Below are 26,076 nucleotides of genomic sequence, written 5' to 3'. Positions count from 1 at the left end.
CGCTGAATCAGTTTGTTGGAGACGTAATATGGGGCTTCGACGATAACTCGCAACACTTTATTATGGAACCTCTGGAAGATAGCTATGTTAGATTTACTAATTGTATCCCACAGTTCAATACCATAGGTCCAAATGAGCCTAAGTATTGACTTATACAGAAAAGCCTTGCTATGTAATGATAATTTACGGCCTATCAGACAATACATTTGGTTTAGTTTAAGCCCAAGCTATTTGCGTTTTGTCACTATATATTTTTTCCACGTCAAACGTCGATCAAAATGCATTCCCAGATATTTTCAGACTCAATCATTCAACATTCATATATTTATTAGATATTCTAAGCTATATCATTTATCTTCGATATCAAACTCTGCTGTTACAATCACATTAGCAGAAGTTGAAGCATAAGGGACTTAGACGGTTATTTAGATTTACGAAATCATTTTAGTATAACTTTATTTCTCTTTATGATATTTTAGTTTGAAAATTGAATCGAAACGTTTCCTCGCTCTTCAATAGTTTGAAATTATCCTGATAATCACACAGAGTAATAATACACATTAACTAATAATATTAATAATTAATATGGTAATATAACAATGCTGTAATTGCATTTACTCAACGTCTTGAAATATGGTATTTACTCTTTACATTCTAGGATTTATCTGACAAAGATATTATTGACAAAGATCTATTTGTTTACATATAGCTCCACTAGTATTTATCAGTTTAGTATTTAGGGTAATGTAAAGATAAAATGTACTAAAACCAGGCATGAATCAATTAGAATTTTACAGATGGCACCTAGTCTAAAATTATACTGGATGTTGCGGTTAATTTTTATAATTATGGAAAGTAGTTTTAACTATTTATTCATCATTCATTTATTCATTTATTCATTTTAGAAATTTCATCCATTAACATCAACATCAACATTAAAGCGTACATCATCTGCTTGGTTCAGTCAGCAAGCTATTTGTAATATTGGTAAACACTCAGGTATTTTCAGAAAATGTTAATAGAAACAAACCTGGTCAGTAGAGAGGCCGGTTCAATAATACTCAGCCAAATGGGCAAATGGTCTGATTCTGAATTCTCTGATCGCTTTCATTTTATGTTACAAAGCGCCATTATACTATTAAATACAACTTTTCCTGTCTTGCAGTATGTTCTGATAGTCTTTGGGTCAATTTATTACTCAAGTTAGTAATTTATTCTTTATAATGGGTTAACGTTGCAGTTATTTTGACTGTTTCAACAGTTTATGTTACAAAACGCCCTCAATATACCATTCTTTGTCTATATCGCCATGTCTAAACCAAATAAACCAACAGGCACAAAGAACCTTCGAAAAATGTTATTACAGTGAGTATTTATACAAGTATAAGAAGATTAGTAGTTATTTTTTAATAGGAGTAGAACATGGAAAGAATGTGATAATGGGGTAGCTATTTCATAACCACTAAATGACATTAAAAATTACCTTGCAAACTGGCCGTTTGTTTAAGGACCCTATATCCAGAGGACCCTATATAAAGAGTTAAACAGCTTCCTGTTTTTTGTCGCTTAAGAACTAACGCTAACCCATTTTTAACATATGTAATTGTCCCTGTTGGGAAAAACAATAAAATCATAATCTTTACTAGTACTACTACTCCTGTTACTCCCTGTTAGGTATTATTTCATGTTTTTATAATTTCTCTTTAAAAAGGCATGAATTGCAAACTTTTGAAACCTTTTCTTTAACTTATAACAACACTTATCAAATCTTCTATCTAAGCTTTCTTTCAAAATCTAATTCCCCACATATTCTAGTTCTATAGACAAGAGACAAGTTCTATAAAGAGAGTTCCATCTAAGAGGTCATTACCCGGTTTCTCGTAAACAAAACTAAACAATTTCCAAGAAAATGGAAAAATGTATTTACTCAAAGTATTAGCTATTTAATTCTATACATCTAGTCCATCTCTCTAGTAATTTATGGATGTCATCGCAAAAAAACTGTTTGTCCTTTAAGCAGAATCATTAATCGAGAGAATTTGTAATTTCGAAATTGGCGGAGTGCTGCTCCGTAAACGCGTATCCCAATGATGCGAAAATTTAATCATCGGACGAGGCAAGGTCTGGAGAGTACAGTGGGTATGATAATGTGTCCCGTCCAAGTGCTTTCAACCCTTCCTGAGTGGTATTTGCTTTATTAGACGGCGCATTATCGAGCTGGAAAATCACTTTCCCGCGTCTTCGGACCCATTCTGGACGTTTTTCGATGAATGTATGGTTCAAATTATCATTTGTTGTCGGTATCGATCACTGTTTTACCAGGTTTCAAAACAGGTTCCCCCTAAACACAGAGCATTTTCTTGCGACCATTGGAATTAGTCGGCCGGCTTCGCCAGGTGGGGTTTTCAATATTAAACCACTTTTCATCACCCATAACTATTCGATGTAAAAATGAGTTCCGATAATTCCATTGAAGCAGCATTTCGCAGATGAATTTTACATTTGTATGTCATTCGATTGATGTAGCACCCATCTTTCCATATTTTGCTTTTTCCCCATTACTCGTAGTCCGTCGCTGATCAATCGCATCTTCAAACTTTTTTGGCCTACTAGAACATTCTATGTTTTGCACATTGAAATCGCCATTTTTTAATTCTCGAGACCACACCTCACATGTTTTTAAGGTTAGAGCAACGATGATATTCAGGGGCGTTTTTATTTTAATTAAAAACTTGACATTTTCAAAGAGGTATACATCTAACATATGACGGGGTTACTTTCGCAAAATATAATATTGAAGCTTGATGTCGGTAGAATAAAATGGCATATGTGTCAAATTATAACATTGCATAATTAAGCCTAGCGACGTCTGTTAGAAAACCCGGTAATGACTTTCCGATACACCTGGTATTAACTAAAATCCAAGACAGTATTTTATAACTTGGACTGAATGACAAATGTATATATGTCCAAATGTATTTTGAATCCATACATATTTTAAGCACTAACTACAATATACTTTAGCGTCAGGTATAAAAATTGCAAATTATATTTTAAGAAGTAATTGAATGACAATTACCAAATATATGTTTGTATTTTAATTACGTACTTACAATCCATTCGAATATTGCCGAACAATATTGTCATAATCTGTAATGTTCTAATCGGTAAAATAAACTATAAAAAATAATAATAAAATTATTTAACATCTCTGAATTCTCTGAATCTTATAATTACAATCAACATAGGTACTTTCATTAAGTTTTTAGACACCTGTTTAATTGGAAATATCAATAAAAGTAACCGACCGAATGACAATTGTCATTAAAAATAGCCTGAAAGCAATTTAAACAGTAATATAATACGTATTCATGCGTATATATGTCGGTAATAACATTTAAGATGTCAAACAATTCGGCATACTGGTCTTCCTACGTCATAGATAATTAATTTATATCTAGATTTAAAAGATTATGAACGTTTTCAAGGTTACAACGACGTACTCGCAATTTAGAAAAACTACAACGATTTAGAGAAACAACGAATGAATGAAATATGATTACTATCGCCGGTGATATTGCCCGTTTGGGTACTGTTAGGTTTTTTATACGTGTGCAAATTTTCAAAGCTCGATTTGTGGGAGTTCAATAAACTCTCGATGTGGTATTGGCAAAATCGCATTTTGCCAATAACGGCTTTGGAGGGACCTACAACAAAAATGCGTACTACTTACGTAGGCGAGAGAAATAAATTGAGGTTGATTGAGGAAAACAGAGAGTAAATTAAAAATTATCAAGGGACCGACAAAAAAATGCGTACTACTTATGCAGGTGAGAGAAATTTGTGAGAATTTATTATTTAAGTCATTGTCTGTTCTCTACATAAGTGTGCTTTATTTATTTCAAAAATATTATACGAAAGTAATACTGTAACTGTATGTGGGACAAGTACTACCACAAAAAAATGAACACACATCACACATGAGTGAAATTTTAATAATTTGCTCTAAAATCACATTCAGATAACCGTGTGACTACTGGATAGCATTTATTAATTGTTTGAATCTGTTAGATCTTCCAGGGTTCTAATAAAAGAGAGAACCGAACAGAAATTGTAATATTTACCATATTTATGGCATCTTTCACACTGTGTAGATCAATATGAACAAGTAGTAATCAAGCGGCGCCATAACTAGGGAGTACGCTGGGTGCAGTAGAACTTCCTATTTTAGTTGTAACAGTGTATTCTTCACAATTCTTGTAACGTGCGGCCGAGCGTTATCATGCAAGACAATCACTCTGCGTATGTTTTAGCAGTTTGTAATATACAACACCATAAGCACAACAAAACTGTATGGTCTTGAATATTTCTCTTTGGTGTCGATGTGGATGTCTCCCCTGGAATAACCCATGACTTCTTGCGCTTGGGATGGTCAAAGTATATCCACTTTTCATAGTCAGTAATAACACGTCTCAGAAATCACAATTTATTTGGCGAGCAAGGACGCCACCATTTTGAAATGGCTCGAATTGATATTCAAATGGTCAGTCAAAGCTGTAGTAAACATCTGGTAACACTTAATTCATCAATAACAAAGAGTTTGAGCTGGATTTTCATATAATAATTCTTGCAATTTATTGTTTTCACATTTTTTTGATCATCCAGGTGTTCCTTGTCATTGCCATCAATATTAATAAATTTAAAACTAAACCGACAATTGTATTATATCAGAGCAGTATCATCATAAGTTTCACAAGTTTCTTCGACAGCACATTTATTTAAATCAACCAATAGAAGTAATGAATTCCCAAAATGTCATTTTGACCGTTCCATTATTAACACTGAATAATTCACTAATACTAAATGCTGTTATTATTGATTGTCAATACTAACAACTGTTATTTTATTAAACAATTTCAAAAAAGGGCTGTATATTTTTTATTTTAAATAAATGTCATCTATCATAACAGTTAGGTTAGGTTATTTAAGAGTTTATATACTTCATATTTTCACCAACAGATATCGCTGATGAAGCAAACAATATGGAGACACTATTTTATTACTGGAACGTTGATTTATTTTGATGGAAGTAATAGACACAATCGACAAGTAAAGCACATTATATTTGATGACTTTTTTTAGATTAGAGAATTCTGTGATATTTACAGTTTGAAAACAATTTAATTAATCCCAATCAATAAAAATCAAATGTTCGCTAAAATCAATTAAAAATAGGGAATAGAAAAATTCTGAAAAAGTTCATACATGAAACTATAATATTATTAGGTCACCAATACTATGTGATTAAATATCAGTGATCAATTTTGTTGAATGTTACAAAGAAGGCCAGCTCCATAATAACAACTTACCATTAATTTTCTGAACTAATGGATGAAAATACATCAATGATTGATAAAGTACAGGTGCGATCGTTCTTAATTATAACAGTATGGGTGTGAAGTTGTTATTAGAAGTTATTAACAAAGACATTGTCGTTCAGCTTTAAATATAATGCATCATTCATAGCAACGGACCTAACTTATAAAGCAACTTTTAAACAAATTTAAGTTTACTCCTCAAGATAGTTCAACTTCGCCAATCTAATTCCTTGTACCTCTTTGGTAGAACGATTTGCCTTTCGGAATAGGCTTAAATTTTGATAATCAGTTCTTTATTTCAACTGAATCTCTTCCCCTGGGACTCATTTTAATTTACAACCAACTATTAGTCAGTGGTGGCCAGATCTGGACTATAAGGCCATATAAATCGGACCAAATAATTCCAACTTTTAAATTGAATACCAGATTGTCATATAATTTCAATAGGTGTCATCTAGGATGTTAAATTTAGGAAGTAGCATCATCTGTTGACCAAACTTGCGACATATTTCAATTATTAATAATTATTTTCATATAAACTAAAATTTTGTATGTAACTGGTTAATATTATACTTAATATAAACTAATATATAAAAGTATAAATGATGAAATTAAAGAGGTATTTAGATAGAAGAAATTGGAAAAGGAGAATTGGAGAACTATAAAATCATCTATTAATTATTTATTCTGCCTAATAGTCACGTAAATGCAAATATTAATGAAGGAAAAACTAGAAATCCATAGTCCACACATAAACAATAAACCGAAAATTTTAAAAGATATATGGCAACAGTGTAACAAGTAACAAACATCAATGGTAAATACGTTTAGTTGTCGATAAAATATACTCGAATAAAAAAAACCGCCTATAAATTATCAAATATCCCAATTAAGTGTTCAAACCAGAACAAAACGTGATTGGTTCACATGTGAATTCGATTTGTAGTGTTTTTTTTTTGTATTCTCGAATTTTTTATCGCGTCTAGAATCTTATCAACGGAACTTCTAATACGAATTCGAAAATGAAATTATTAAGGACAAGGTCGCACATTTAACCACGTTAAAATCGAATAAATTCCGTCGAACTTATATACCTACGGGCAACAAACCGTATTTTATTCTAAATTACGATAAACAGATAAAGAACCAAGAGACAGCTTTAAAACTAATTAAACGGTTAATTAACGAAAAAGTCGAAAATTAACGATGCGGCTGTGCTAGTGTACGTTCCATTCCGTCTATTTTTGTTCTGGGACAAAACGCACCGCGTTATATTTTTATAGAAGCCATTTGACGTTAGTAGATTTTTTCTCTCTGTTTGTCTACCTGTCTCTCTCTATCTCTCTCAGCTTCAGTTGATAATAAAAAAAATCAAAATTGAAACAAAACTACCACTAGGTTGTAAATAACTTTACTGTCACTTTCGATCGTCAATGGTCATAGCAAATAATCAAATTTATTTTTCTCATATTTGTCTATTAATCTTACAATACTGATATATAGTAGCTCTTAATTGTTTATAGTTTATTTGTTGTTATATCGTTCATATTTTGATTATAAATTATAGGTAATAATAGAAAAATCATTGATTTGTGAATATTGTCAAAGAATCTTTTGTAGAAATTCTAATGTGAAGATTTGTGAAGAAGAATTTTCTAATCCAAATGCGTATATTCAATTTTATTATAATTTTTTCAAATTTTAGGCATAATTGACACCGCGAATGTAAAAAAAAACAAGAAACATTGACTTGCCTGAAGATTGAAGAAGAAGTGTGAAAAGATAATAGTAAAAGAACAAGAAAATTCTCATTTATTAAGATTATTGGTTCCTATTTTGGAAAAAATATAAACACTTCTAAGTCTTGAGAAGCATTTAAAACTGCAGAAAATACTAAATTAGATAGAAAGTTTTCTATGAAAGTATGCATTCGAAAATGATAAGAAATCGGACAATTCGTTCAATCAAAAGTTAAGTTTGCGGTGTGTATAATTTTATTGTGTGATTGTAAGGATAAATGCTTGCGGATTAGACCTGGGCGGGATAATTTCAAGATAATTTACAAGAACTGACAACGTCGCATGCCAGACGTTTAAAAAATTTGATTATTACTAGAAGATGTAATACAATTATATATAGTAGTTATGTTGGTATTTACTATTCTGTGATCATATGGTTTGAATAATTTTAAGAATGTTTGAATATTATAATTTATAATATACATATATATATATATATATATATATATATATATATATATATACATATATATTAGTAATAGAATGCATTGAATATTATAACAAAGCTGAGATGATAAAGTATATATATAATAATCCTAGTAAGTAGCTGTTAGTATAATACATACTACTTGTACAAAATTCATTCGAAAACTTAAATCAGTATATTAAAATATTATAGATATGACAAAATAACAGAATTATCAGGATAGAATAATTTTGACAGCTCATATAATGTTTAAACAAATCCCAATAACAGAATCTCTTAGTAAGCAATAAAGTAAAAAGTAAAGTAAAGCAATAATATATAATAAGTAAAGTCTTTATAATAATACCACAACAAATATGTAATATAGCCGGATATAATTGATATACGAACGAGTAATCTACTAGTAGTAAGCCATTAGCCATCAATTCATCATTCCTCGTTCATAGACAGTTCAGTTCGGTTCAGTCAAGTCATTTTTGTGAACTATATATATGTCAACTGGCTGATGGGAGCATATAAAGAGAACTGTAGAAACTGACACTGTTATTAAAATCGATGGCTCAAAGATCGTCAAAGCAATATCAGTTATTATTTAACCAGATATTCGAAAGCATCACTCTATACTTTCCAGGCAATAGAAAAAAAAGTATGTTCTTACTCTGTTACCATTTTATTAATATAATCGGATATAAATCCAAAAGTGATAGCTTCGGCTTTCTTCTCTTTTCTTACTTTTCTAGATAGATATATAACTCTTTCTCTAGGTGAAATAGGCATTTGGCATAATAGGGATTTTCGTTTTTTAAAACACAAACTTATTACAACTATATTAAAATTATAAAGGTATATGTCATTATCGTGTAGTATATACCCGGTCTTCTTTTATCTTCTTAGAATCTCCGAAAGTTCAAATGTTTTTCGAGTAGAAGACATTGGTATTTCAAGTAGATATGGAAAGTTTGGAGCAGACTCACTGTATATAAAAATTATTATAGCAATTATGGCTTATAAAATACTGCATTATTAAATATTCAGCAACATCACGCTATCCTACAAGTTTTCCTAGATATGGAAAAAATAGATATTTGCCTAATACTAGAAACCCATTTAACAAAAGAATCCTTTATAAAATTTAGAGGAATTTAGAGGAAATTTATCATACCAAACATCCAGCTAACACCGCAAGAAGAGGAAGTGCAATAATAATAAAAAAGAACATTTCCCACCATCAAGAACCTGGGCTCCGTACAACAGAAAATCAGGTAACACCAGTAACTATTAAATCAAGCAGATACAAGATTACAATAGCTGCAATTGATTGTCCTCCAAATTACTATCAAAAAAAAGGAAAATTATTTGAATGTCCTAAGCAACCTGGGAGAAAAATTTATAATTGGAGGTGATTTCAATGCAAAAAATACAAGATGGGGATCCAGAATGACAACAACTAGGCAATGAACTGTATAAAGCAGCTGCTGAACTAAGATGTAGTTACATGTCAATTGGAAATCCAACTGATTGGCCGACTGATCAAGAGAAAACCTAGACTTGTTAGATTTCTTCATAGTAAGAAACTTAACATCCAACTATATAAAAGTCGAAGAAAATTTTGAGCTAAGTTCAGATTATACGCCAGTGATTCTGACGTTGAGCGAAAATATAATAAGAAAAGAAAGAAACACAACGTTAACAAATAAGAGAACAGACTGGGAAGGATTTGCTGAAGAATTGAACAAACGAATTCAACTAAATGTACCCCTCAAGACAACTAAACAATTAAGTCTTGAAGGAGAGAAATTCATAATTGATATTCAACAAGCTGTTTGGAATAATACTCCAGAATAACCAAAGGAATTAATTATCCAAAAGTAGTGAAGGAAATGGTAGCAGAAAAACGTAAATTACGGAAAAAATGGCAACAAAATACAACACCTGAAAATAAAAATAATTCAAACAATATAACCCAAAGACTGAAAAGAGAAATACTGGAAATTAGAAACAAAACCATAAATGACTATCTGAGAAATTTAACAGATGATAAAGAAACTGATTACTCGCTCTGGATAGCCACAAAATATCTAAAGCGCTCGTGTCTACACAGTCCACCTATAGATACCTATGTGGGAACTGGGCACGTGACAAGCACCAAAAAGCAGAAGCATTTGCTGAATATCTAGAAAAAACTTTCAAACCAAACGGAACTAATATTGAACATAATTTGCCAGACATAGAAGCTGAAAATTCGATGATTGAATTAGTCACGCCAAAAGAGTTAACCAAAGTTATTAAAACTCACACTAACCCCAGGAAATCACCAAGCTACTATTTAATAACAGGAGAGTTACTACAAAAACTACCAAGAAAAGGAATTATAAAACACACCAACTTGATCAATACAGCATTTAGATTAAAACATGTCCCAGACATTTGGAATATGGCGGAAATTATAATGATCCCAAAACCTGGAAAGTCAGCAAACGAAATATAATCCTATAGACCTATATCACTGCTGCAAATTTGAAGCAAACAACCTAGTAATATCACCCAAATAATTTTCACTGTTGGTAGTTTGATGTTCACTTGATTTATATCAAGTGTTGGCAGTTTTCATTTGTATACGTGTATTGACAGTGCGTCTTAACAGTCAAAAATAATGATTTTACTAACGTTCACACTCCAAGTGATGTTGGTAAAGCTTCTAAATGACACTCGACAATTTTAGTAAGTCTTGTTTTAGCTGACATGATTCTTATAGGTTGATTACGAAGGAAAACCATAGATAGCTCCTGCATTTGTTATCTGCCCTGTCTAAACGAACATGTTTTATCATTTCAAACATAGTTCAAAACATTTTGTTTTACAAATACTTCCCTTGAACTTTTTCCCTCATCAATACACTTTCATTATTGAATGGGTAACAAATAAATATTATATTAAATTATTGGCTCTATAGGCTTAAAACTTTGACACAGATGGCAATTAATAACATACCAAATTAACGATTAAAATGAACCCTTTTAAAAATATTAATATTTTTTGATCACATATTATCAGTATTACGTAGTTCAGACTTGCACCATCATAAGACTCCGAATATGTGTATTGTTAATCAATTCAGTGTTAATATATAATGTTTAATATGAAGTTATGCTATTAAATCGGTTTGTTTCAGTGTTAATATCGAAATATCCGTAAATATAAGTACCGACACTACCCAATAAACAAATCACAATACTTTTTCATTAAAATTAAAATGAGAACGGACCAACAAAGAATCGTATTAACTATATCAGTAGGTCAACAATTAAGACTAGCTTCACTACGTAAAGATAGCCTTTAAATACGTCTTGGATGACTTCCAGCTACGCTGAGGTGTTTTGGAATTAGACGGTCATTTTGGTCTGTTTAGATACCGCCGTGATCCATGTAAATTGCGCTAGTATAAATGAAATTTTTCTCATACTACCCGCCTTATAAATAGAACTGTTTTAATATGTTTTCATACGCGTTATATTCACATTAACGGTGAAACATTTGACGCCAGCAACACATCCGAACTGTTTCACCGCGAAAAATGGTTATGGATACCAGTTAGCCAGTATTATAATTGTTATTAACGTGACGATAACCTAAAAAACGAGATCTCGGGTTTCTACCTATCTTTCCCTGGATCTAACATCCGTTTGCTCGGGTCCTTTAGTTAGGTATGTCGAAATGTATTCACGGCGACGAAGTACAATGACTTATTAACGAATTATAATGGATTGTTATTTAAATTTTAGGTTAGCAGTAGAGTAATTAAAGTTATACATATTTTATGTATTGTTTTAACCGCTTCTCCAAGAACCCACAATGTTATATTCACACATTTTTGTTTTGACATTTGATAGTTTATGTTTGGGTTATGTTACAGGAACGTTGTGCATCATTGGTACCGTACGCAATTTAAAACATCATAGAAATCCATAAAATGATACAATGTGCCCAAGGGGAAACTTCAAATTTTAAAGTGTTAGTCATAAATAAAACAAATCGAAACAAAACAATCATAATAAAATAAAACTAAAAAGAATTTGTACAATGAAATTTCTTGCAAATGTTTTCAATCCATTCTGACACCCTCCTCTAAGAAAAAGCGTAAAAGCATAAGAAAACACAATTATATCCTCTTAAACCTTGCACTAATTGAACATTTTAATGCTAGAAATACAGTTTCAACTAGATTATTTTATTCAACCAATTATATTATTATTATTATTATTATTATTATATTCTACGGTATTTATACTTCTCTTTATTTTCTTTGATTCTATTTACAAGATAAATAATAAAAATATAATCATCCTTCTAAGCTATATTAAATAGATAGAAATGATTGAAAATGATGAGAAAGGGTTAATTGCAGAAAAATGCATCATTGACTGAATCGAAATTAATTTGTCCACAATTTTATATCAATTTTAGTACTTATTATTCATAGTGTACAGTAAGAAACATGTGCTTTGTTGTTGCAGATAATATACAAGTTTTTACACTCCATAAAATACATGAAAGCTGCCATATCAAAAATATGAAGTTGCAATAGAAGAATTTAGACCTACTGGGAATTACAACATCAAAAAACTATTCTATCTCATAGAGGGCGTGGCAAAACTTCACCGTAAAGGTAATATATCAATAATACATTAATATGAAATGTTCTTACTTCATTTATATTAATAATTTGACCACCCAAGTTTAAAACAAAATATTATCTATGCTATATTACTTAATTGTTGAAAGTTATTTTGTGGAGAAAAACATTTTATCAGTATGTTCTAATAACAAAAACACAGAATAGATTATAGATATCAATTGACTTCATAGCGATTTTTTTGAACTCATTTCCAATAAACTAAGGATAATTTTCAAGTAAGTAAGTTAACAAGAAACAAATGAAAAATGCGATAACGAGATTAAATAAATATTATTGATTCATTAAATGTCACAAATACCATTCATATAAGTCTTCTTGTTTCTTTTTGTGTAGTCTTAACATAATAATAGTAAAAAGAGAGAACAGTTTGGAATTATGAATATGCATTAATTTTTTTATTTGTCATTCTAAGGACAGCGAAAATTAAAATGTGATTATAGTTACTATAAAAGTATTCATTATAATAAACTAATATTATATTAATTTTAAAAAAATAATTATATTATTAAGTTAATAAATAATAATAAATTATAATTCATATTTCATTGAAAAAAGTTGAAAACTAAAGGAATTAATTTAATCTAAGAAGCCTAAAACTGCAGAGGATGAGTAATAACCTCCAGAATTCTGCGTTAAAATTAAAGATGGAGAAAGATTCATGAGGACTAGTCAAATATCTATGATCCAAAATATAGAAACTGCAAAAAGTATGTATTAGTACAATCAAAACAAGTTATATAATTGCATATTTAGAAATTGATATTCATCCCTATATGAAACTGATTTATTTGTTGCCCTTCTAAATAACTTATTTCTCTTTCTCTTCTAATTCGAGAATATTTCTTAAATAAAACAATATTCACCAATTCGATGCGATTTCGATATTTTATATTAACATTATCAGTTATAGTATTTATTAATAATAATTATAATAATAGTTGATAAGAGGTTCTTTACAATATTTCTCCGATAATTGTTCAATTAGTCAAATAATCATTAATTGTTTTTTCATGGTCAAACTCTGCCGTATGTAGCAATCCACCGGTCCAATAACAAACCCATCTTATTTCTCAATTTGGCTTTGTATAGATTAATCAAATATCATATCAAAGATAAATCAAATTATTCAAACAAACATATTTGAAAGACTATTTTCTTGATGTATAATCACTTTGTCGTATTTTTTTAAGCAATAAAGAACTCTGAGAACTTTGGTTAGTTTAGATTTCCACTTCCTTTTCCAAACTTATTGAACATTCAGCAACCTAGTAAAAAAGGTGCATTTTTTGCCTCATACGTGTCTTCTTCTTTTAATATAGAAGATTTTACATCTGTCAGAGGTCAATAAAATGAACGAGTTTAACTTGATACTGTAATTCTAACCTTATTTATCTATGAGAAGGTGTAATAATTATTCCTACTTCTATATTTCTCAGTGTAAATGTCGTTAAATACTATGAAATAATTTTATCGAATATTATCTCAGGGACGAAGATTACGTTGCATGACAAATGAATTAAAAAAAACTTTCCATATTATCACCTAATGATACAACCTTAAAAAAATTTAGTTAAACAGGTAGGTCTTGTTCAAAAGTCAAGTAAACCTAAATTATTCCTCGTATGTTATATGTGTGTGTATCGTACCCCAAACAAATGTTCCTCGCTAACATTGTAATTTAAGTTAATGATCTGTATTAATTCAACGATGATGTTAACATTAATACAATCGAGAACGCTTATATAGTTGGATTATTTGACAGCGCTTTTAGACATGAATATATTATTAACCATAACTGATAACAACACATAATTAAATGACGAAAAGATGTAGTAGAATTGGGTCAGGTAACTTAGCAGGCAGGGAATTTATAATAGATATTTTAAGATTCACTACATTCGTTCTAATTTTCTCGGTGGAATTTGCATCATAAATATAAATGCTTTTTGTAAATTTAATTATAGTCGGAACATTTTCATGACCTTGAACTAGGATTTTTTTCCTTAATCTAAATATTATGATATTAATTATTAATAAGTTATCGTAATGTAGTTCGTGATAACAGAAACTAGTGTTAATTTGCTGAGTGTTGAGAAAAGTAATTACATATATCCATATACGGAACTAAAAAAGCAAATTCGCAAAAATCAAACCAACTATGGTTTGGCAACTAAAGTCAAAAGCAGGAGACTATACTGTCACTGAATAATTTTGTGTTTGTATAAATCACTAATAAATAAATAAAAATAAAGCGCGGTAAATGCTCGATGATTAGATTATTTCGTTGGAAACTTCGAACATGTTAATTTTTGTGGTTCTCGTATATGGACAAAACTAATTAATGATATTTACTTTACAAATGTCATTCATTGACAATACAACCGATACATTTGTTACCTTCAAGACAATTTTAAAATTAAATAAAGCGTTATTACAAGATTGTAATACCAATTGTGTACCAAAAGTAACATAAATATAGTTTTTAAGCAATTATGGTGTCATATTCTATCATTAAAATTAAAACACGAATCGTTTACGAGTCAATAAACATCAACGTTAATCTCGGTAATAAAAAAGCCATAATAAACAACCATAACCTAACTATTTCGTATACATTTTGACGTTGTACATCTGCCAAGTGATTTTTTTATTGAATGGGACAAGAAAGCGAATTTTATTCTCGCTGTTATCGAAACGAACGTATTTTTTTAGTTTAGTTCGACCGATCAATATTTGAAATCTAACCGAACACATTCTTAAATAACGAGACAGGTGTCTTGAGTAATGGTTTTTTGTCTGTGGTTCATGTTGAAATAGTTTCGAAACTGGTTTAGTTTTGAACAGTCGTTGAACTTGCAAGACCAATTTTTTTCGGACGGCAATATCGAAAAAAAAACTATCTAAAATATGTTTGGCTAGCCCACCACATGGAGTTGGGACCGTTGTATTATAATTGAGCATACGAACCAGAAAAAACAACAATGAATTTTATTCATTAGCAGAAATCTCTTCGATATGAACAGCAAAACAGTTTCTCGGACTTTGATACCTGGACCATGGCAAAATGCATTGTTATTGCAAATGCATAACGTGCAGTTTCGTGATTATAAAAATGTTAAATATATAGCAGAACGTATAGATGATATTATTTACTAATTTGGTGTATTAGTATATCAAAGGGGGTTCAATTAATGTTTATTATGTCATAAATTGCATTTCACATTTGTTTTTTAGGTTATATGCATTAAAGTGTGAATAATATAATATATGAGCACGTGGTGATATACTATTTTTCTAATTTAGTGATTTTAATGATTGGTAAACTCTTCGTAACTGATATTTAGTAGAAACAATATCTTTACTGCATCACACACCGAGTTTTTAATTAAAATTTGTTTAAAATTAAGTTTTCTAAGAATTAAGCATGACCTTTTTACCAATAGATATTCTACATATAGAACATCTAGTTTTACTGCTAATAGTAAAATCGCAATGATTTTCATGCCTTGCTATATTATAATTTGCAGTGCAAATCTTGAAATATATTTGTCGCTCAGTCATTTTTTGTAATAATTTACATATATAAGAATACAATAATATTTTTCGCCGGCTTGGTGGCGCAGTGACAGGACGGTCCTCCTACTGTTGCCATATCCGCGGGTTCGAATCCTGCTGGGGCATGGTCGTAAATGTTTGTTTGTGATTGTTTAATATTGGTGATTGTCCTAGGCAAGAACGTAAAATCCGACAAGGAAAATGACCCCAGTCACGTCAGTAACCAGGCTAGCTAAGACCAGATATCTTCTTGGATGATTTCTAAAGTTGGTCACTCGCCAGTCTTATACCAGTCCAGATAAACCCCCAGTTGGTAAAAGGAGACTTTAAAATATATATAAAAAAATATATATTTTTCGAATAATATTCCTAATTTATTTGTAAATTAATTTCTCCAATGATTTCAATAATTAAGCGTTGTTAAAATGGTTAAATTAGTTCATCAATATTTTTAATTAATAACATTAATAATATATAATATTTCATTAATTTTTTTATAGTCAAATTCCGCCATATTCAATAATCCACCTCAATATTAATAACAAACCGTCTTAATTCTCAATTTGGCTACACAAAAATATTTGAAGCGCTATTTTGCTGTGTATGATCAATATGATAGTAGAACATATAGATGATATCATTAACTAACTTGGTGCACTAATATGTCAAAGGGAATATTGTATATTAGATTATAAATTCGGTTCCACTTTTTATAGGTTTTATGTACTAAATTGTGAACAATTTAATATTGGAACACGTTAGTGGTTTTTAATGATTGGAAAACTGTTCGTCAGTAACATTTCGATCGAAAAAGATGTTTACTGTATCAGATAGCGAGTTTTGATACGATAGGATCTTCCGTTCCTCTAAAATGGGACAATTGTATCTTATCAGATGTAAAACGGCAGTCTCGACAACCGACTACGGCATCGAGCGGGCTTCGAATGCGCAACTGCACCGAAAACCTCGTGCTCGCTCCCGAAACCTATAAATAAAACCCGTCGTATTATCAATTATTATTATAACATCACATACCGTCAGCCGAGCACATTTTGACGTCTTTTGGAGCGGCGCGCTTGCGCCTCCCACGCCAAACATGTGACTGGACACTCGCGGATCACCGCAAAATGAAAAACTCGCTCCCCAATTTGTTTTTCCTTAATGAAAACTGTACCGGCTGACGGAGCCAACCCGGAGGGCCGTGTCGCGTCTCTTCCGGGACACGATCCAGGGGTAAATTGACGAAAACGAGTCATTCTTACCGTTCAGTAAAGGAAAAGGATGCCCAGGGTGTCCGAGAAACGATTTAAGGCCGCTTTCGAGTAGTATGGGTGAGCCCCGGTCCTTGAAGCTCATCTCACTATCACTGTCACTGTCGAAATTATAAGTTGATCGCGGAATTTTGGCGGTTTCTGTGTTGAGAGGTTTGCACCCCTCAGGCCGTGGACATGCGAGAAAAACTTCGCGCTAGACGCGTCGAAAACTGACTGAATTGGCCGGCGGTGGCGGCGGCAGCGGCGGCACCGTGTTCTCCAACTCCGAATTAGATTCGTCAGTCGTGGTGCTGGCGCGCTCTGGCGATGATCCGGCGACTCCACGGCACCGTCGTGCTGCTACTGCTGCTGGTCACAGTCCAAGGCTGATAAGGAGAAGGTCGCGACGCCCGACAACGGATTATCATCGTTAGGGATACGGCATAACCTTGATGGAAGCGGTCCGGCTCGGGGGCAGCTTCGCCGAAGACTCGGCCTGTCCCCCAGGTGGACGAGAAGGGCGCAAGCGCCGGCTCTTGCGCTCCTCGTGCCGAATCGACTCGGGAAATATAGGGTAACCCAAAAGGGAACTTGTGAGCATGCCAATAACCGAGCCTTACAACTCCATCCCATTCAAACTGTGTCGTACAACTACGACCCAGACTCGAATCAATCCCTGAATACATTATAGAACATGAAATCGGCCCTAAAACGTCTTCAAAAATTACCAGCTAATTATATCTAATAATCGAATAGTAATAAAACTTGAAGAATCATAAATAAAACGATACAAAATTAGAAACCTATTAAGCCATTATAACATTTTCATGAAATAATAATATTCTTTAAATGGGCGAATTTTTAAATAATCAGAAACAAATATAAAGAAAATTAGGAATATAATTATCGAATTATGATTTTAGTCAAATATTTAAAAGTTAATAGCAATTAAATTATACCCAAAATTTCTCCCTCAATTCGAAAGGTATATAAAATTACTAAAATGTTTTATGTAAGATCAGTAACAACAAATAAAAAATCAACCTTAATTAATGCTCATTTCACAGCATTAAACCGATCCGTAACGGATGAAGTATGTCTGTTTAAGGAGGGTTACCCAGTCGAATGTTGATTTTATACCAGGTACTCAAAATTTTTTGTTGCCTGACACACAAGACGTTTTTTAGTTTGCCTCAGCTCGTGGATCTACTATTAAAGCTGATTATTCCCTATAAATTTGTATAAGCCACTTTAAATTTAATCTGATATAAGTTGAAAATATTCATACAAAATGGTGAAGGAACTTTTATAATTAAATTTAATTTTATATCTTATAACCACCATTGGATCGTTATAAAAATGATCTTAAAAACAAAAAGAAAATTATTCAATTATTCCCTAAAAAGTTATATGCATGAAGCGCTTTAAAGTTACCCTGATTTAAGAGCAAATTATATTTAACAAATGGTGAATGCGAAGAACAAATTAAATAGTTTTTTAAATATTGTAACAATAATTATAATTGAAACGTTCTAAAAAATAACGCTAAAATCTACTAGAAAATTATTCTTAGCTATTGGATCCATAATTGAATCAGGTTATTCCCCAAAAAGCTATGTGCATAAGCGACTTTAATTTACTCTCATTCATAAACAAAAATAAGGTACATGCAAAAATAAATTTTAATTTTTGTTTCAGTATTGCAACAAGTAATAATCAACAATAGAAAGAACATTGATACATTACAAAAATAATATTATAACTATAGAGAAAATTATCTTTAATTATGACCTACTATTACTTATTATCTAAAGAGTTAAATAGATACTTACTAACGTGGTAATTACTGCAATTTTTTATTAAAATCAAATATATTCTTCCAATACATGCATCATAATTTAATGTGGCTGTTAATATAACCTTCACCATTTTGACCTAAATTTTTTACATCTATCAGATAACCAAACTGATCCACTAACATAACTTCCTAGGGAATAGACATTTCAATAGGCCAAGACCTTCAACCCAAGAAATAATATTGACCATTAGTTAATGTTAGAGGTGCTTTTTTTATATTTATCTTGCTGACACATTCAAATGCGGTTTTGTGCACTGTTTACAATTAAATTCAGTTTTTTGGAAAACTTTACACCATTTGTATTCATTAATAATATTTCTCTGCAGTTGATGCATCATAAATTAAATCTTTCAGTATTTTAAGAATGCATGCCTAAAGGAACTAGGTAATTCAATAAACCTGTCAGATAGATCTAAAAGCTTGACTGTTTAATAGTTTATTTCCAATAAGCATTCGCTGATAACGCCTCCACTAAACAATGAAAGCAGAAATAAATTATTCAAGAACATTCACAATTATATCGGAACAATGAATCTGTTTAATTTAAATCCTTTTGCAGAATAATAAATTCAATTTTGAACATCTAATTTTAACAAATAACCTATAGGTAAACCTTTGATTGATTTTCTAGGGTGATTATTTTATTGCCATCTTTAAATAGAAATTAGAATTGTAGGCCCTTCGCCATTTTGTCATAAGTAGATGTGAACAAGAATCAATTTACACACACATAATACTCATCATATATTAAGAAACATAAAATGTGCACTTTGATTTATATTTATCTTCTGAATCTAATATATAATTTTATCTATAGTGCTTCTAATAAAATAGCAATTGATGGCGTATCTAGATTTATAATGCAACATTATCGCATCAAATTTAAGTATTCGTTTATTTTGACTCTGACAAAAAATACTAATGTAAATAAAATATTGAAACAAAGATAACGTTACAGAGTATAATTTATTTTAACATTACAGTATGTCTATTTCATATTTATTGCCTAAGACTTAAATTACAGTTAACTATACAGCCACAATAATTTGTAGGTTAGAGTTGTTTTATTGACATATGACAACGGTGACGACCAGTACCAACACAAACTGAATATTATATACCAATTTAGTTACTTACATGTTCAGACGCGTCAGTCTTCATTCTGTCTCTTTTTAACTAGAATAATGATAATGAAAATGAGAAAGAAAAAATTCTCCGAGTTTGAAGGAGATTTTACGTTTTTATAAAATGAAATTGGCAATACGTTCGACGGTGTTGATGACGTGCATTGGCTGTTTTATTGGAGATATTATATACACCCTTTTATTAATCTCTGTTACCATTTTATCTGTTCCCGCTTTCCTTCAATTGTTTTCCTATGTATTTATTTATACAAAAGCAATATTGTAATGTATAACACAAAATGTTTTGTTGTCACTGAAGAAAACAGTTTTCGATTATAATCATTAGTATAATTCTATTTCTATTTTCAGACAATAATTTTCACTGTTAATAAAATTATAAATTATTTTCGTAGTATATTTAAAAAATGTTTAAAAAAAGCAGTTCTCAGCATTTGAAATAAAACAAGAACAATTAGAAAAACAGATTTATTAATTAGTATTCCTTACAAAATAATTATAAAGCTGGAAAAGCAGATGAATTGTTTCAATGTATGAAAATAATTATGTTAATTGGCAAATAGATAGTCTTCTATCTGTAATTATAAATTAGAAGAAAATATGTAATTCTCTACACCCATAGAACCCTCAGTGATTTGTTTATGTTTTGGTCAGGATTGGAGCTCCATCGTTTATAGTTTAGTTGAGAAACTGAGGTCGGGGTTGGATTTATGGGCTTCTGCCAGAGTTTGACATCTTGCAGATGGGCTTCTTTCCTTGTGTACTCGCTCCTCTTCTGATTAGACTGCTCAGAAAAAGAGGAGGCCAATAGTGTTTCATCTTTGGTGTCATTTTCTTGCTCATTCAAAATACTTTTCAGGAAGAGACTTCTTGGAGAAACCTATCAAAACATAATTATAAATTTTAATTTTCATTTTACAGTGGAGACTGTCTTTCTCACCTCTTCAATAGCAGTAGAGTTAACCAATGGTATACCCACGTCTTGAAAAGATGTCATTGAGGAAAATCCACTTTCATCTTCAATGGAACTAATACTGCCTGCCGTTGGTGGTGTGGTTGCTTTCTCGTCATTCTTTTCCAGTTTTTCAACCCCAGAAAGTGAGAGGTATTCACTTTCAGTGGCAGATCCGCGCGCAGAGTCACATCGAGAAAATTTGGTATTTGGTGAGGCGTTTTTCGTATCATTGAGTTGCAAGGATAATTTACGATTAAACGCTGTGGATATTTTAATATCTTGCTCAGGTAAAATCAACTTGGGTGTCAGACTGATGCTGGTAGGTCTATGGGGTTTCACGGAATCGCTAGGAAACTCTTTGGCCAGCTGAGCCAGGAATTCAATGTCCGAAGGTTCGGTCTCATCGTTTTCAACGACGATCAAATTGGGTTCCTGTGCATTGATAAGAGACTGAGCAGTTCGCAGTAAACGAAAGGCTTCCTGGGAGAGTTTCTCCGGAGGTATTTCGTCCGGATACTGATCTTTCTTATTGCCACTCCAGGAATTCACGTGCTCTTCTATTAAAGATCTTTGGTTTGCTGTGTTATCGGCCACGATATGATGCTCGCTCCTCGATCGCGGCACCGAATGTTTCCTGTTTAATCGGTTGCCTAAATTTTCTAAACTAACATGTGCTTTCTCCAGGAAAGTGACCACTTGTTTCATTAGGGCCTTGTACATTTCTCGACTCTTCTCAATCTAAAAACAAAGACAGATTATTTAATATAATACACTTTATTATATTACCCTCTCAGATGACAAAAAAGCGTTTATTATATATTATAGCATACACAGTAATTTCTAGGAGAGTAATATCACAGCTTCTATTGTATTTTAAAAATAACTACGTGATATAAACAATGAAATCAGCATTGTGATGTGTTTTTCAATGTATGGAAACTTATCTTTATATATAATTAACTTTCGCTGTTATTTATGTAAAATAAGGTGAAAATTACAGATCAATAAAAAATTGTAATGTGTAATTAAATAATAAAATAGAAAATATAGATTAAAAAGAGACATTAGGTATAATGGTTCTGCGTTATAATGGCATGTGATATTTCATTAAGTTTTTTACCATAATGTCATAAAAGACGGCAAGTAAGTGTTATTGTGTAAGATTGTTTTAGTTTGGAAAAACGTTGAAAAATATTTTATGGCCAAACATAATTTCATTCTTCATCGGGTTCTGAAGGAAATATAGCTGTTTGTAAGGACATAGGGTATGATGAGATCTAGAGGCGTTACAGTTATTACAGTCAGATTTCTAATTGGGCTAATGTGGGCACCAATTGTATTGCATTGCATTGGCATGGCGGTGATTTAATGTTCTTAGAGTAATTTTAGAAAATACGAGGATTGCTATTTATATTTGGTACCTTAGCAAAACTAAGTACTGTTCCATTGTAGGTTCCATCTGACGTTTCAAATTAGAGGTATGACCCTTATAACCTTCTATAATCTTCGTTAGAACGTTTGCTCATTTGAATACAAATTTGTGTACAGTGAGTTGAACATTTTGTTTGAGTGAAAAAAAAGGAATTAACGCGGGAACATTTTCATGCGATGACTTTTTACAACTTGTAATCGACGTATAATCTTTGTCGCAATTTACTCGGGACAAAAGTTATCTAAAATGACTTGTTGTGCCAGAAAACATTGATTCTGTGCGCGAAATGATATTGACAGACCGTCATGTGACTTATCTCGTAACTGAGTCATCCTTGGGCATTAATATGACAAGCACCAATAAGATGAACATGCACAGCATTTAGCTGTGAAAAAGATTTGTTCACGTTGGATCTCGCATAATTTGACAACGAATCAAAAAGATGCTTGTGTCAATTGGTACAAGGAAATGGCCAACACAGGTGACGAATCTTGGATCTATGTGTGTGAAACCCAAACAATACAACAATTCCCCATATAGGTTTTCCAAGACGAGCCAAACCCAACTAAAGTTACCCTTCGGAATAACCGAACATGTGGCAACTGTGCTATTAGAGCAAAGTAAAACGGTGCATTCTGAATGGTACATAAGCATTTACCAGAAGAGCTTCATGAAATACGAAGAAAGAAGCGACAACACCATGAAACGTCAACGTCAAGCAAAGAATCGCCATGATAGCAAAAAGCATAGTTTGGGATTACCTCAATCAGAATGAAAAAAGTGCTACAAAGAATAGTTCGAGCGCGTGTAAAAGTATGAATCATCATGTAGAATACTCAGAAAAACAATGAAACAAAGTCTATTCATTAATAGGCTCAAAATATAAATAACAACTTTCGTATGTTGAGGGATAATAAATGATATATATGAAGTTATTTGAAAAGTGGATAAACAAGCAATCGAGTATATGATACCAAATTGATTTAAGTGAAATTACTTAAGAATATGTACAGATATAGATTAAAATCATTTAAAAAAACTAGCAGATGACTCTCATCAAAGCAAATTAATATTTTTATGCTGAATATAAAAATACTAATATTTATATTATATATATAATAGCCTATTCTAAGTTTTTTGGTATATACGTCATCAAAATGTTTAATGTATTGCCTGCCGCAATTTGTAAATTCGTTTTAGAATCAGACAAGATTTTCCTTCTCATTTTATTCTAGTTAAAAAGAGACACAATGCGGTCTGATTAGTTCGAACACGTAAACGAATGAGCCTGTCAAAGTCGTCCGGTTGTCAGACGTATACAAAATTCTTGAAAGCAATAGTGATAGGAGGTTATAACTCTAACCTATAAACTACTGTGGCTGTATAATTAACTGTAGTTTTTAGATGTACTATAATGTTAAAATAAATTATATTTGATAACATTTTTGTTCAATTATTTTATTTAGATTAAAATTTTGTTGCATGTCAAAGCCAAACTGAACTAAAACTCAAGAGTTGATGCGGCAACATTGCGACGTTTTGATGTTACAAATTTATAAACAAATGACGTATGTACAAAACAAAATAACTTTGAACAAACTTTTATATGTGTGTAAATTTAATTATATTACCTCTTTCATCTGCCATTGTAATGTTTCAACTTTGTTCTGGCTGTAAATAGTTTCAACAGGAATTTCATTTCTTTTCAGTCCGTTCATTGTTGCTCTCCGAGATACAATGCTACCGCACGAGAATCGTCTGGAGTCATCCACGGTGGTACTTCTGTTGTTCTGCAAATAAAAAAAAATCCATTAAAATCAAACTGTGATAAATAAACGAGATATAGGTATATCGACTATAAAAACAAGTTTTCATATTGAAACATTTTTAATATATTATTTAAATAACAACGAACAGACGATTTTTAAATGTTTCTTCCTCTTCTGCTATTTAGTTTTATTCTGCTTTTGGATATTATAACATCAATACTATAATTAATTGTGTTTTGGAATGGCATTTATTATAATATTTACTTTTAATGATAATTTAAAGGAAACAACCTTTATCTAGAGTTGAAATTCGACTGTTTTTTTCCTAATGAAGTTGTCTTATTTGATTATCGTGATAATAATCGACTAATAGTTAATACAAGTGTATTGTGAAAATTACCTGACCTTGACAATAATGTGAATGATGTGAAACATCTTGATTCACCTTATTTAAGGTGGCGGGTATCTCACGCCCGCTGTGAAAGCATAATGTAATAACCTTCCTGCCAATAAGCTTTTCCCTGTACAATAGGCAATTATATGGGTTAAACTAGACGCCAGGCAATAAACAATGACCGTAGGTCTGCCAGAGAGTCCCAAACATACCGTCGTAAATCCATAAAAATGCATGTATTGTAAAAACAATATTCCGAAAAATAAACATTTTTTCCAATAGCCAATTTTTCTCAAAATAAACCGATAATATAGTTTTGCTAAATCTGCCGAGTATGGTGGATACAGAAGCAAGTTTACATTAAGTACTGATCTGAAGGGGTCTTTTCGTCATTTACTGACAGCTTTTTACCTCATACTGCATTATTTATATTAGTGCAATAACAAAATATTATTATTATTATTATTTTGTATATACGTCATCTAAATTTGTGACGTCGTTTTAGTTCAGTTGGGCTTTGATATACAACAAAATTCTAATCTAAATAAAATAATTGAACAAAAGTATTATCAAATATAATTTATTTTAACATTATAGTACATCTAAAATCTACAGTCAATTATACGACACAATAGTTTATAGGTGAGAGTTATAACATCTTAAACTCTTATCACTATTGCTTTCAATAATTTTGCATACTTCTGACAACTGGACAAATTTGACAGGCTCATTGGTTTACGTGTTAGAACTAATCAGACAGAATTGTCTCTTTTTAACCAGAATATATATTTTTTTAATTATTTAATTAATATATTGTTACTAGTCGTTTCCGTCTGACCTACACTTTGTCTTTATGCTAACTTATATCTAGGTATATAACTAGAAGGACGAAATCGCCGAAAATCGACAGCATTTGAAGAAAAAGAAAGTGCTGCTTCACCAAGACAATGCACCATGTCAAAAATGCATGAATTAAACTTCGAATTGCTTCCTCATCCACCGTATTCTCCAGATCTGGCCTCCAGAGACTATTTCCTGTTCTCAGATCTCAAAAGAATACTCACTGGGTAGAAATATTCGTCGAATGAAGAGGTGATTGACGAAACTGAGGCCTATTTTGAAGCAAAGGACAAATCGTATTACAAAAATGGTATCGAAAAGTTGGAGGGTCGCTATAATCAGTGTATCACCCTTGAAGGTAAAACTAATTTTGCCAAAAAAATGTGTTTTACTATGGTAGGCCGGGGACTTTTCAATTGACCAATTCATTGATTGATATGTTAAAGTATTTCATCGACTTTTTCAACCATTAATCGGTCAGAGTGAGGTTCATCTTTAAAATCGAAATCTTCGAAACGAAAGCGACCAATTATAATATTGGCGTTGACATAAGCACTCGCATCACCATAAACGCTACA

The 26,076-nt window shown here is 31.4% G+C and overlaps 2 protein-coding genes and 1 long non-coding RNA gene across 5 annotated transcripts in view; 1 reads left to right on the top strand and 2 right to left on the bottom strand.

Moving 5' to 3' along the window:
- The window catches only part of Pdp1 (PAR bZIP family member Pdp1), a 166,948-nt gene extending 149,389 nt beyond the window's left edge, over window positions 1–17,559 (bottom strand). For all 3 annotated transcript variants that reach the window (XM_076407041.1, XM_076407042.1, XM_076407043.1), the window contains exon 1: window positions 17,118–17,559. In XM_076407041.1, the coding sequence (XP_076263156.1) occupies window positions 17,118–17,211 (94 nt within the window). In that variant the 5' untranslated portion in view covers window positions 17,212–17,559. The remainder of the gene's footprint in view (window positions 1–17,117) is intronic.
- On the top strand, window positions 12,130–24,377 carry LOC143198085 (uncharacterized). Its single transcript, XR_013006146.1, has 2 exons — window positions 12,130–12,270; window positions 24,205–24,377. It is a non-coding gene; the product is annotated as an uncharacterized LOC143198085 (long non-coding RNA).
- LOC143198077 (uncharacterized) overlaps window positions 20,563–26,076 on the bottom strand; it is a 79,136-nt gene continuing 73,622 nt past the window's right edge. Inside the window, exons 2-4 of the mRNA XM_076407033.1 lie at window positions 24,127–24,285; window positions 21,049–21,801; window positions 20,563–20,988 (exon numbers count right to left, since the gene is read on the bottom strand). Of these exons, the coding sequence (XP_076263148.1) occupies window positions 20,719–20,988; window positions 21,049–21,801; window positions 24,127–24,285 (1,182 nt within the window). The 3' untranslated portion in view covers window positions 20,563–20,718. The remainder of the gene's footprint in view (window positions 20,989–21,048; window positions 21,802–24,126; window positions 24,286–26,076) is intronic.

The sequence above is a fragment of the Rhynchophorus ferrugineus genome, unplaced genomic scaffold, assembly GCF_030347505.1.
Source record: "Rhynchophorus ferrugineus isolate W39M unplaced genomic scaffold, kcgeb_rfMv2 rfM6, whole genome shotgun sequence".
In the NCBI taxonomy this organism is placed as follows: Eukaryota; Metazoa; Arthropoda; class Insecta; order Coleoptera; family Curculionidae; genus Rhynchophorus; species Rhynchophorus ferrugineus.
The sequence above is the reverse complement of the archived record's forward strand: the minus strand, read 5'-3'. Positions and strand labels throughout refer to the sequence as shown.